The sequence below is a fragment of the Diplotaxodon limnothrissa genome, linkage group LG8, assembly GCF_057381915.1.
Source record: "Diplotaxodon limnothrissa isolate DT_005_m linkage group LG8, D_limnothrissa_male_GT1.1, whole genome shotgun sequence".
Classification (NCBI taxonomy): domain Eukaryota; kingdom Metazoa; phylum Chordata; class Actinopteri; order Cichliformes; family Cichlidae; genus Diplotaxodon; species Diplotaxodon limnothrissa.
In genome coordinates this window covers 23,293,694-23,307,577 of record NC_140603.1, presented here as the reverse complement: position 1 = coordinate 23,307,577, position 13,884 = coordinate 23,293,694, and the positions used below count along the sequence as shown (strand labels likewise).

Genomic DNA, 13,884 nt, shown 5'->3' with positions numbered 1-13,884 from the left:
ACAGCACTTCTTCCTCTGTCGTTCTCTCTTACAGTCCTTTCATGATCTCTCTGTTTTTTTTAGCCTTTTGTCTCTGTCCCTCACGCTCCTACTGTTCAGGTTTTCCGTGTGTGTGCGTCTTCATTACTGCCAAATAGGGATGGCTTTAGTGATGTGCACACTCTGTAGCCTCATCACACATGATGAATAAAGCTGTTTAATCACGCACTCTTTTTTTGTTTTGTTTGTTAACCTCCTCTCGTCCTTTCGCTCTCACAGAGTAACTGTGGGGAGGTATTGCGTATCCGCCGGGTGCTGATGAACTCACCGGAGATTGTGTCCATCGGGCTGGTGTGGGATTCAGACCACTCTGACCTAGCAGAGGATGTCATACACAGCCTGGGAACCTGCTTGCGTCTGGGAGATGTAAGCGACCGCACATTATACACTCCTTTGAACAAAATTAGCGTATATCGTGTGTTTCTATCCAAGCAGCTGAGCCCAAACTGACATAAATACACAGATGTAATTTCCCTAATATTCTGTGGCGAAAATAGCTTTGTGTGCAGTGTGTATATGTGAATCAGAAGGGCTGTTAACTCCCAGCAAGCACCAGACGCCCCTGGGCCTTTTCAAGTCTAATTTCAAAACCAGTCAGGGTCGGTAAAAATACTCATAAATACTTGAATTTTATTGAAGTGAAGGTGAAAATTTGTTGTTTTTTTTGCAGAACAATGGAAACGTCTAAGATTAAATTTGTTGCAATTTAAAAAGTTTAGTTGACATCTGCATGACACTTTACTGTTCAAAAATGCAAACGTATGCATATCTTATCTTATTTGCATTGTATTTGGGTGTGAAAGGTTTGCAATTACACAGCAACACATTATTAACAAATAAAACAAAACAAATGCAAAAACTAGTGCTGGATGGGATTTCTTAAAAATGTTTGCTTGCAGAGCTTATTTGTACTGCACTCTGGACAGTCAAAGCCTATTGTTCCCAGATACTCTGGTTGCACAGTGCTGCAGGGGTTTATAGAGTCGTCTCACAGGAAGAAGAGGTCTCCTTTCAAGGTTCAGTCAAATGTAGATATAAAGGGATGTCATTTCAAGGACCAGTAAATTCAACCTTTTTTTTTTTGCTGGGTTGTCTCAAACTGATTTCAATTAAAAAACAAAAAACAAAACTCACTTTTACTGTAGTGCCACCAACAGGCAAAATTTGCATGTTTTTAAAAGCTTAGAGCCAAATAATTGTAATCTCTTGCTAACAGTGCATGCATACTGGCATACCGAGTGTTTTTGCATGCTAATGTTTTGCAGGAGTGCTGGAGTTTTTTGGTTTTCTGTCCTTTCAAGTAAGGGTTCATGGTAGATTAGTGGCAATGCTCCAGAGTGCAAGCCTGACAATCATACACTGAAATTGGTTTCTCTCTTTTGTTTAAGAGAAAATGCATCACAGTCTACTAGTCCTAGTTTTTACAATAAAACAAAATATTATGCATATCTCATACCTTTTGGAGAGTTGTTATAAAAGTGAATAAGGTCCAGGGTGTGAAAAATCAGAATACAGTAGAGTCCTAGATTTCCGGACCAAAAGTAGTAATTTGTAATTTGATCTACAGCAAACTGCTTTCTGCTAGATGTAAGCACATGCATAAATTATTTTTCAGCACATTATCACATGCAAACTGTCCGACACAAGCGCATGCATGGATGTATATGTATTTTCAGTGTGTGTGTGTAAACAAATACACAATAACTTGCAATAATGTGCAAGTTCAGCATGTTAAAAAAACAAATTCTGTGCAGATACGACGTAATCTTCCAGACTTTCAATTTTCTTATAAAGAGCTCAGAACGCTACTTCTCCATTTACAGCTACAGCTTTTACACCTCTCTCACACACACGCGCACATACACACACGTGTTCGACCTCTGATAGTCGGCGTCATGACTGAGTAATGTTGATGCATTTTAATGCCCCTGTTACATCTCCAGCCGCATTCCGAAGTGATATCCATGAATAATGGATTTGTGAATATGAATATGTGTTACAGTGACTCAAGTTTTTCCCTCTATCTTCTGTCTCCGCCTGCTGCTCTGTCTCTTGTTTTCATCCTGCAGCTGTGAGGGGAAAAAAAACAAGCTGTTGAATAAGAAAATCTGAGGTGTTATCTATTGAATTTTCCAAATTGTGTTTAGCTATTAAAAGTGTGTGCATTTCCCTCCACAGTTACTTTCACTTGCTGTTTTTCTGTATCTTACCCATCCCCCTTTTTTACACTTTTATGTCCCGTTTCTCCTCAGATTAGATAACTGTAGTGCTGCTGCTGCAGTAAACCAAACTTTATATTCAGTTAACTGTAAATCAGCTGTTAAATTTAAAAGGAATTAATACAGATCTTCGTTGTTTATCTGCAGATTTATGGGCTGCTGGCTGGACAAAAGAGTTGTGGTTGTGCAAACTTGTTAAGATGTATTTTCTGATTCTTTAAAGATTTCAAAATAATAAATAATGAAAGCATTTGCTGGTTGCAGGACTAGATTTATTCTAGCTTATTATGTTGAATCATGGATTTATTTATCGATATACGATTCATCAAAGCACAATGGCTAGAATTATACATATGGCTATCAATACACTGCCTTTGTCTGTGCATGTTACTAGCAGTATCATCTGGAGCAAGTGACCTTACTAAGAGATGAGTGTGAGAGCCGTGCATCATTTCCACTTGAAAAACTGCAGCGTGTATGCAGCACTGTAGGTTTGTGTGCGCTTCGCAAGCAGAGGAAAGTGAGGAGAGTGAAGAATTACTGCATACAGCATATACTAGGTGAGCAAAAATGTGCTTGTATTCACATTAACTAACTCTTCTGTCTCTCTCTCTCCCTCTCTCTCTCTCTCCTATACCGCACACCTCTCCCCTGCATGCCCCCCTCCCTTCTTGTCTCCTCCCCCTCCCTCTTATCTCTCTCTCTCTCTCGGTAGTTGTTCTACCGTGTGACAGAGGAGAGGGCTCGCCAGGCGGAGCTCTACTTGGTGGGCATGGTGTGCTACTATGGCAAGCACTACTCCACCTTCTTCTTCCAGACCAAGATACGCAAGTGGATGTACTTCGACGACGCCCACGTCAAAGAGGTGAGACGTAGTTTGAGTCCCGAGTCTGCACGCTGCAACACGAGGAGCATCTGCTGCATCTTCACTTGTGCCTGTGAGAGCAGAAATGACAGGAGCTGTGCTGTATGTTAGTTTAAGTGCTGCACAGTCAGGTCTTTTGCAGTAGAGGCAGCTTTAGATTGATTATGTGTTTAAGGTTTAATCCCTGTCTTTGTTTAGATCTATGCGCTTAAATCTCAGTGCAAGAACTGTGTTCATATTATGTATGTAATTTAAGTGAGTCCTTTTCTTAAAGGCTAAAAAAATCCTCATGAATACTCAGCAGAAATAAGAGAACGAACTTGTGTGCATGTACCTGTCCTAGACTATCAATCATAGTTCACAATGAGGGTCATATTAGATTATTGACTGAGATAATATGATATCAATGAAGACACAGCAGCACCAAGTGTATTTGACCTTCTACTTTTAGAGGAATATGAGTAGCGTTATATCCTAAAACAGATAGTTATACTTCCTTTTTATGTGTGTGTGCTTATATAAATATATATTTTTGTGTGTGTGCTCTGCATCTCTAGATCGGCCCTAAGTGGAAGGACGTAGTGTCTCGCTGTATCAAAGGCCACTATCAGCCCCTGCTGCTGCTCTACGCTGACCCCCGTGGGACGCCGGTGATACTGCAGGAGAGCCCAAACCCCTGTACCAGCTCCAACCCGCAGCTGGAGCTCCAGCACTGCAGCAGCAAGGCTGGTTACGACAGTGAAGACTCTGGTACAGCAAAGATGATACACTCTGCTAAATATCAGATCGGGTTGATCTGTCTTTATTATTTGAGAACATGCGGGGTTATAGCTTTAAAGCTCTGACCTTCAACCCTATAATCTGCCTCTGCATACTGCAGAGCCTGTGCTATAGTATTATCATGCCTTTAAGTGGAAACATATGCGCATACAGGATTACCTAAAAGGTCACCTCTCTTTCTCTTTTCTCCCACAGGTCGGGAGCCATCCATATCCAGCGATACTCGCACGGACTCTTCGACAGACAGCTCGAGTCACCGAGGTTCTCGCAGCCGATCCCTCCACCAGTCTACAGGCAGCCACCTCTCCAGTGAATCCCAGACCACAGTGGTCTGTAATTACGACACTGGCACACCGCCGCTTGGTGCTGACGCTGGAGGTAATGCTGCTGGTCCAAATGTTCTTCCCCTTAAAAAAAATGCAGTTGCACTTTCAGTCAAGAAACCCTAATGGTTTAAAAAATAACAGCAAATACTCAAGTGTTTTCAGGGAGATGCAGAAAGTATCATTGTTGATATAGTTAAGAGCAAACAGTTATGCGTTTTCAAGTTTCGGTGAAGGGAAATGGGTTCTGCAGAGTCTTCAGGTTATGCGCCTCGTTAGTGGTTACTCTCACATTTATTAGCACTGCTGCCTGCATAATTGCCCCCTGTGGGATAAATAAAAATGTTATTGGATTTATTTTCTCTTCCTTTTCTCCCGTGTTCAGAGTCAGCAGTGGAGGGTCCTCCGCGCCCTCCCTCTCCTCCGCTGCAGGAGTACAAGGAGACGGCTGTCTTCCTCCTCTCCTCCCGCAGGCCTCTGACCTCCTCTTCCTCTTCCTCCCGTCCTCTGTCCTCCTCCTCTTCTTCCGGAGTTGGGGGCTGCGAGGGGGGGATTGGGGGTCCCCACTGGGAGGATGAGAGCACTAGCAGTGAGAGCAAGTCCAGGTACTGCAGCACTCGTACACATCGGCTGTAGAATTAGGTGAAAGCAAGATGAAAATATTTCACGGTAATGCCTTCTTCAAATCACACGTAAATACTCACATCTCTTCAGGGGAAAAAGTAGAAGTGCTTATTAGATATGGAGCTTATTTTCATGTTGTTAGGCTACTCATTCAATATAACTATAATGTGTATATATATATATATATATATATATATATATATATATATATATATATATATATATATATATATATATATATATATATATATATATATATATATATATATTTCAACACTGTACCCCAGATTGAATTGAAAAGTTAACACGCTGCCCTTCAGCCTGTTAGAAAAAAATCCAGATGAGGAAAAATCTCAGATTCCTCGCTTTGAGTTCATAGTTAAACAGCTCTGCACACTGTGAGACACACAGCAGTCTGTTCCTTCTGATCTTTAAGTGAAAGTTTGAGATAATAACACAACACAGCTTAAAGAAAATAAAATGCACAATATCACAAGAATCGTGGCTGTTAAGTGAACTGTAGCTAGCATCCTATTGTGGGGCACATGCTCAAAGGCTGTGAATGCCCACTTTTTTAAGAGTTTTGGAAGTGAATTTTCAATTTATTTCTGAAATGGCATTTGTGAAATGTCAGTGGAGATTTCCTTATATAACGAGTTTTCAGTTCTGAAACAAGCCAAACAGTTGTGAGGTGAGTCGTGACCATAAAAAGATTTGATTTGGATAAAACGACAAAAAAAAGGCTAAAAGTGCAAGACTATTTACATAATTACGTTTAAAGGTAAAGGAACTTCTCATCCAGCAACCCTTTGTAAATCTAGTTTCCACAACAAAGGACTTTCAACCTTCTTGAATTTAATAGGTTTCATTATCATACTGGTGTATAACAAAAGGTTGGAATATATTTTGTATTTTGTGATGTGTATGTAACAAAGTATAGCCTCATTAGCAACATGTTACAGTCCTTCACTCTTGACTGAAATCAGATTTTCTTGGTAACAGCGACCTCCACCAATCAGAAATGTTGCTGTTTCTATTCAATTTTTCCAGTAGTGACAATATGAATAAAATGTGCGTTTGTTAAGATAAGGTTGATATCATACAGACTTGTGCTTGGTTAGATTGCTTTGGCTTCTCAATCAAAGTCTGTAACCTCACTCTTGAGATCGATCACCAGTAGGGTTGCCAACTCCCTGAAAAATAAATAAGGGACACCTCGTGGCCAGGGCCGGGCAACCCAGTTGTCTTCACCCTTCCCAGTGTGGTGAATTTTCTAGCTCTTTTTTTGTGTGTGAAATTATTTTTTTTAACCATTTGACTTGAAGTTGATTTAAGCAGATGCATATTCTATTCTTTGTGATATGAACACATGTGAAACAAGTGATCATTTAGCCATTTATTTTTAGCTCAAAATGACAACATTAACACAATAAAACAGGTCTCTTTCTTAAACAGAAGCCTGTCATGCTTAACTTTTGAGAATATAAGTAAATCTTTCTTTAAAAGAACTTTGTCCTGCTTAACTTAAAATAATAGAAAATAATAGAAAGAAAAACATTCTTGTAACAGTGCACATTTAGTGCATTTAGTACAATTGGCTTCAGTTGAGGTATTATTTCAGCTTTTCTAATGCTAATCAGCTGCTCCTGTTTGTAAACCCGCTTGTTCCCATGATTAAGCATCTTAACTCATCATCATTATTCACCTATGTATTACTTTTATGTATTAGTCATCTATTTGTTGTAATCATCTATCCTTGCAGTTGTTTATTACACAAAATAAATTATATTATCACACTTCTGGCCACATAGCGCTGATATTCACTGCACATGCCCATATTAACTTTTTCCAGCCAGGTGTTTTCCTTTTCCCATTCTTCCCTTTCTCTGAGGGGAACAAACATTGCTGCTCTAACGCTGGGCTTACACTGTGCGATTTTTGGCCCATTTTGAGACGATTTTTGAGTCGTGCGACCGTTTTGGTGATCGGACCGATTTTGGCCTTCATCGTGCGTCGTGTAGTATACGTGGGGTAACGAGAAGTGATTAACACCTCACGACCAGCTCCCGATCATCAATCGCTCGTGAGGATCTCACCACAGCCGCTCACACTGCTCACGCGCAAACACGTAAACGTCGGTGAAAAAGACGGCGCAGCACGGCTGTGCAGCGTGTGATCTGGACACAAGCGATGGAGGCACAACTTGTAGAACTTTGGAAAGCTCATCCGAGCCTTTTCGATGTGGCATCACAAAATGATCACGACCACAACAACCGTGAAAATAGTTGGATTTACACTGCTGCTCAATCACAGCTGCCTGATCAATGTTTTTCATTAGCAATTTAGCAAAGTTGATGGTGGTGGTGTGTGTGTCTGTGTGAGTGAAAGACAGAGAGAGCGAGCGACAGATTTTCTGTTATAACCTTCATTTTATGGACGCACAGGGTGAGCTCTCAGGTCGCATCAGAGCATCGGGCGGTATAGTGTGAGACCTGCATCGTGACCTATGAACTTCTAACCCCTGCGAGTCAATCGTGCAGTTTGAGCAGGAGCTGAATATCGCGACTGAAAAAATCGCACAGTGTCTGCCCAGCTTTAGGTGTACTGTCGTCCGAGACTTGCACCGCAGTGTCGGCGTTTGTTTCCCTGTTGGCCATGCTTCTTGTTGTGGTCACCTGTTGTCTTCCGGTATTTTCTCCGCAAGCAACCTTTCCTCGACCAATGAGATGAGCGGTAATCTGAATTGTCATACTCGAATTGTCATAAGTGTGCTGTCAGCTCATTGGTCACAAAGCAGGAGAGAGGCTGGGAATTATGTTTTCAAACAAAGCGTTAATTCCATTAACATTTATAGACTACTTTTGATTCTCACTGTATTACGGGACAAAGTGCGTCCCTTATTAGCTCAATACGGGACGTGTACTTTTTTTTCTAAATACGGGACGATTCCGTATTTTAAGGGACGGTTGGCAACCCTAATCACCAGACTGTTTAGCTGAGTTACGGCTAGCTGACTAACTGGCCCTGCCTTGCATCACTCTGGGCTAGTTCTTTGAAGAAACATTTTCAGTTATACACCTTTGCAAGATTTATTGTTGCATGAAAACAAAACATTATAGACAAGTTAGTATCACGGATCACATTAGCAGGTAATTTGTCAAGCTAGCCAAGTCGCATTTTCACTGAGATTTGAATTTGCCTGCAGTAATGTAAGCTAGCAAGAAAGCTACAGTAAGTAAGTTAGTTGTAGCTTAGCTAGACCGCTTGAATCTGGCAGTGCTTATTTTGTAAAATTTGCTGATAAAGTAATGCAAGGTGGTCATTTTGTTATGTTAGTGATTAGTGTACTCCATATTATGAAAAGATGTCACTTTGGATCTTCTCTAAAACATGTCCTAAATTATGGGCACATAAATAAAGGTATTACTGTTCTGCAGACACACGGCAACTAACGTCATGAGAAACTGTGACAATCATAGAGGCCTAAAGACCAATCAGTGGCCTGACAACCACTGTTCGCTCTCATCTCTTGTGCAATGTGAAATTGGGATTTAACACAAGAAAAATTATACGTGTTGTACTTTTAAGTAAAAGAATGAATCATAAACAAAAGTAGACATTCTGCAGAAAATTTTACTTTCTTTTGCAGTTTTTAAATAATTTTTACCAGAAGACTAATTTTTTTCAGTCAGTAGACATGTTCAGCATTGAATCCTTGTTCTTTGCTCTCTAGTTCTTCTGGAGGCCGCTACAGGCCAACTTGGAGGCCCAGGAGAGAAGCGCTGAACATCGACAGCATCTTCACCCGACAGAGAGGCTCCTCTGTGGGCTATAACACTGTGCCTGGCCCGCCTCTCCCTCCAGGGCCTCAGGACTCACTCCCTTTAGAGGGACCTGCTCCACTGCTCGGATTGCAAGAAGTAGAAGCCAGAGAAGTTGGGGAGTTGGAGGCGGGGTTTGGGCTGGTTGGGCAGCCCAGGTCTCTGGGCAGTGGGCGGACGATGGGTCCCCCTGCCCCTCCACCTCTGAGAGGGGTGGAGCACCAGCCACGTCTGATTCAGAGGATGGAGAGTGGCTACGAGAGCAGCGAGAGGAACAGCAGCAGCCCCGACAGGTAGGAAACTTACAGATACAGATTAGTTTGTTTGCATTATCAACATTTATGCCTTTCGTTTACCCTTTTCCTTTGTTTACAGGGAGGTGGGGCAACAAAAACGGGTGCTGATGTCAGGTCCTTCATGGCGTTCAGTGCCTAAGTCCAAGAGCAGCAGTGCCATCCTGCAGGAGCTGCCCCCACCTACTTGGAGTGGTGGCACTAATGCAGGTGTGTGTTTTTGCTTAATTTCTTCAACATGCATTTAAATTGATGAATATTTTCATTCCCCATATTTCTCGTGTGTGTGTGTGTGTGTTTTCAGGCCCAGGGCGTAGTGAGCTAGACGAGCTTCAGGAGGAGGTAGTGAGGAGAGCCCGCCTGCAGGAGCAGCAGAAGCGAAGGGAGGCGGAGCGGGAGGCAGCCATGGGATTTAATCCCAAACCCAGCAAGTTCATGGACCTGGACCAGCTCCAACACCAGGGTATGGATGAAATATGGAAACATAGAAAATCAGCAGCTGGAAGTTGGTAGTGAATATGTATGGGAGTTATATGCTTATGAAATACTTCCAGCGGAATGCAATTTGGGCTTCATTTGCCTATGTTTAATTGATCTTTCCTGATATTTCACTGCCTGCATCAACACTGATTTACTTATACAACAGCTGATGAGTAAGAAACCATTTATGTAAATTTAATGTGTTTAAACCTTTACCCCTCAAAATTGCATTTAAAGCTGCGCCAAGCAGAAATCCGCATAGCAAAGGCCCATCTAGACACTTCCATGTCTCAATTTGTGCTTCCAAAAAAGAAAAGGTGGATATATCTTTGGTATTAAAATGTTATGCTTTATGCTGATAACATGTATATTTATGCTAAAATCTTGCCTGGTGCAGTTTTGAGGTCACCTGTGTCTAGATTAACAGTCACAGTGACTTGTACGTCCATGTGTCTGTCTGACCTCGTCTTTGTCCTCGTTCCCATCTGTTGGTCTGTCTCTCCATCTGTCTCTCTCTGATGTTTTTTTTTTTTTTCATCCGTCAATTAGTTCAGTGTGTTTTATTTCAGAGGACGTGTGTGTTTGTGTGTGTTTGTGTGTGTGGATCTAGCAGTTCCAGCTGTGTTCAGTGTAGCTGAACAGAGCAGAGCACAAATTCCTGTCAGATTAGTTTTTACAAAAATGGAAACTCCTGTGGGGCGTTCACTGACCGGCACAGAGCAGGAAACTCTTTCTGGGTGATTCCTATTTAGAATCACAAGCACAATCCAAGTTCAGTGCTCCGATATCCTGGCTATCCTCCAGAGTTTACAGTGTGTGTATTCCTCTGCTTCCAAAAATGTGTTTCTCTACCTTTTTCGTTCTTGTGTGGTCTATAATGATGTGGGTATCTGTGTGTTATGGTGTGAGCTTTAGATTGTGTCTTTCTTTGACTCGAGTCACACTTTAAGGGTCATTCCATTAATTTTACAGTTAGTTTATGAGTATTGCTATGTGGCCTGTAACAAAACGTTCTGTGATTTCTTCTCCGTCTCTGGAGAATCGGTATCGGCTCTGGGATAATTACTCAACTGATGCCCTCTGAGACTTTAAATGTCTATAATAAACTGTGCATATGGACTTCAAAATTTGGGTATGTACCAGGACGTGAGGTTCTAATATTAGACTCTCAGAGTTGCTTCATGGGGAGAGCAGAAGACTGTGGTGCCTGACTCATATGAAGTGGGATCACAAAGTTTTATAATTCCACCTGGTTTAGTTATTATTCCCTCACAGCAAGAGGGTTCTGGATTCTAACTTTGGCGTGCACGTTCTCCGCGTGTATGCCCGGTTTTCTTTGAAAGCTTCAATTTCTTCTGCCAAAAAAAAAAAAAGAATCATGCGAAATTAAATTCTAAATCTTATGAGTTTCATTTCGTGGGTAAAAGTACAGCTAACTTTCACTTTAAGGTTGCTTCCTTGTGCATTTCTGAGCTTTTGCTTGCACCTCTTCGGTTTTAAGCTTGCTTCCTGGAAATCCACTTTATTGATAAAGCTTATAGTGGATCAGGTGATGCAGCCTAGGCATCCTTCACCCTTTTCCCCCCTCCCCTTACCCCAAAGCAGTCGCATCATATGGCTTTTCTTCTCTGCTCCTGGTTCTGCCGGAGGTTTCTTCCTGTTAAAAGGGAGGTCTTCTGTCCTACTTTTGCCAAGTGTTTGATCATAGGGGGTTATCTGATTGTTGGGGTTTTCTCTATATTTTTACAGGGTCTTTATCTTACAATATAAAGTTCATTCAGGCAATTGTTGTTGTGATCTGTGGCTATAGAAATGAGATTGAATTAAACTGAACTGGGATCCAGCACACACTGCAGATGTGCAGCTTGTCAGAATGGGACTTCCATACTAGTAGCACCCAGTGCTGGTGCAGTGCTTCACAGGGAGACCGCATTAAACTGGAAATTAGCCAGACATGCATTTTTACCTGTTATACACAGAATCACAAAAACTTTCAGTTGTTCCTTTAATCAGGTCTGAGTATTATATTTTGCACATGCTTTTTAGCCACAACAGCAATGCAGCTCTGTGGATAGCAATGTCAATTGGGCATTTTGGTGTTAATGGAAATAGTATAACTTCTGCTGAAAGCAGATGACATCAGTTACTTTTTCCTTTAGCATGCTCCTTGAGTCAAATGTTTTGTTTTCTCATACTTTCAGCCTCTTTATTTAGCTTTATTTAGCAAATGTTAACACGCTCACACACAAAATCAACATCTTAAATGTTGTTTATGCAATTAAAAACAAATAAGCTCGTGTCGGGCACCACTTACAAAGTCATTCATGCTACATGTAGTTATACCTAAAACAACCTCAGCTGCAAATCAGCTACCAGCTTTATAAATAGCAGTGAAAGAATTATGTTCACATCTTGTCTCGACTCAACATTCAAATTAAAGACTTGGGCACGGTCTGTGTGACTTCAGGCTTGACTTTAGATCGACTTTGGGAACACATGGTGTTCCCAAAGTATGTGTCCATATTCCTGTGTGTGTGACTTTTTCATGAATATTTGATCAGTTCATCCACAAAAGATATTTTTCTGTCATGTTTTATTGTGAAGACGTGTTTAGGTGTGTGTAAGTGAGAGTTTTATATAAACCGCAGGTGTTCAGGTTTTCCCCTCCTACTCAGAACTAACTAAATCTACATCAGGGATTATTATGTTGTGTCCTGTCTGCCCTACTGTGTTTGCTTCACTGTGTTTAGTCTCATGTACCTGACACTCACCTGTGTGCACATTCAACCTTGATGAAGTGAAAGGACGAGTTGTGAACGAACAGATGGCATCACTATCAGTGCTATTGTGTAACAGAATTTGGGTTCCCACACCCGTATCGATGGATTCGGGCATACTTCAAACAATCTGCCTCAGTGTTTCAGAGGTTACAGCCAACAGCAACAACAGAGCTGCCATCCGCCTTCCTTTCTTCTGCCTCTATCAATCTGAAGTCTATAAACTCAAGCCAAAACGGATGATGGCTGCTCTTTTGTTGTAACCAACTAGCACCACTGAGAGTGCACACTAAAAAAAACCTTGGTCTTAGAAATATCTTTGTAGTTTATTCCCTTGTCTGGTGTGTGTGGCTTCATGAACGCAGCCCCAGTTTCAACTCATTTATCTAATGTTCAATTTTTGAGTCACCAACAGTACAAGTTAGTATATTAATGTGATTACATCAGAGTTGCTAAGTGGGAAAAGATGCTGGGTCCCTGCTATGAAATCTTCCTATTGTTTCCTCTTATGATATTGCCAGTGTCTGTCAGCTTGAAAACAAGAGGGTGTCCTCAGAGAAAAAATAACTGCCAGTTTTGTGCAAGTTGAAATCACAGGATCAGGGTAAACAATGTAGCCCAGGCAGAGAAGAGGCACAAACTTTGACTTGACAGTGAGCCTGCATAAACTGGTTGTCATACCAAACAAAGGAAGACTTAAGAAGCAAAACATCTGAGTGCATTAAACGGAGCGGGGGTCTGTTTTCTTTCATGCATCTATAACTTTTCATTCGCTTTTTTTATCTCTTTCATGGTTTCACAATCTCAGTTTTAAAGATTTAACAGGTTTATGTGGTGCAATTTGTTAATCTTCCCTAAAGGGTTGTCTCCTTCTGCACCTTCTGTCTGGGTTTCATTTTGGTGAAGGGGCTGCAAGGATTTAAATCAGGCGAGCATAGTAGTGAGGGTAGGTAGTGTAAGGAACATTATGGGCACATGCAAGTGGTCAGAATGAGACCTCCACAGAGTGATTTAAGTAAAGACCAGCTTTTGAGGCAGCTAAGAGTCTGACAAGTAGACTGCCTTGAAACAGGGAGCAGTCAAATTTAAGTCAGGTGAGATTTTTGCTTTATTTAGAGCATTTTCTGTCAGTTTGGCTTTGGAATAGGCACTAAATGCCAAAATGCTATGACATCTGTGACCCTCGGTACCAGCAGCAGTAGCTGTGGCACTGAAGAAATTTGCAGTAAATTTGGAGGAAACACAGCACTATGGTTTCTACATTTATCTAAAAGCCACTGATCGCAGCTGTTGAGTGTTGGATCCAGTTTCTTCTGAACACAATAGTAAAAACTTGTTGTTATTGCTGCAAAAACCTGAATTGTAAGCTTCTAAGTGATTGGATATTTCTCACCAAAATGATTGGGGATTGAAGTTAGGTTAGGTTTTGAGGACATCCCACTTTGCAACTCTTTACTTATGTAAAATACTCACACATTGATTTACAGCAGCAGAGTGTAATGCATGCTGGCCCCCTCACAAACACTCCTTCTGCTCTGCTTCTCTTTTCTCTCTCCTTTTGTATTATAATCGTTTACTCTCATCCCTCCTCGTGTCTCCTTTCTTGTTCCGTTCCTCAAACTTTCTCTCGCTTCCACTCTGTCGTTATATCTTTCTGTCTTAT

The 13,884-nt window shown here is 41.3% G+C and overlaps 1 protein-coding gene across 2 annotated transcripts in view; it reads left to right on the top strand.

The window, feature by feature from the left end:
* usp54b (ubiquitin specific peptidase 54b) overlaps nt 1-13,884 on the top strand; it is a 46,778-nt gene that overhangs the window by 24,827 nt on the left and 8,067 nt on the right. For both annotated transcript variants that reach the window (XM_085360910.1, XM_085360911.1), the window contains exons 7-14: nt 259-405; nt 2,974-3,123; nt 3,681-3,873; nt 4,099-4,281; nt 4,612-4,831; nt 8,584-8,964; nt 9,047-9,174; nt 9,269-9,427. In XM_085360910.1, coding sequence (XP_085217036.1) covers nt 259-405; nt 2,974-3,123; nt 3,681-3,873; nt 4,099-4,281; nt 4,612-4,831; nt 8,584-8,964; nt 9,047-9,174; nt 9,269-9,427 — 1,561 coding nt within the window. The remainder of the gene's footprint in view (nt 1-258; nt 406-2,973; nt 3,124-3,680; nt 3,874-4,098; nt 4,282-4,611; nt 4,832-8,583; nt 8,965-9,046; nt 9,175-9,268; nt 9,428-13,884) is intronic.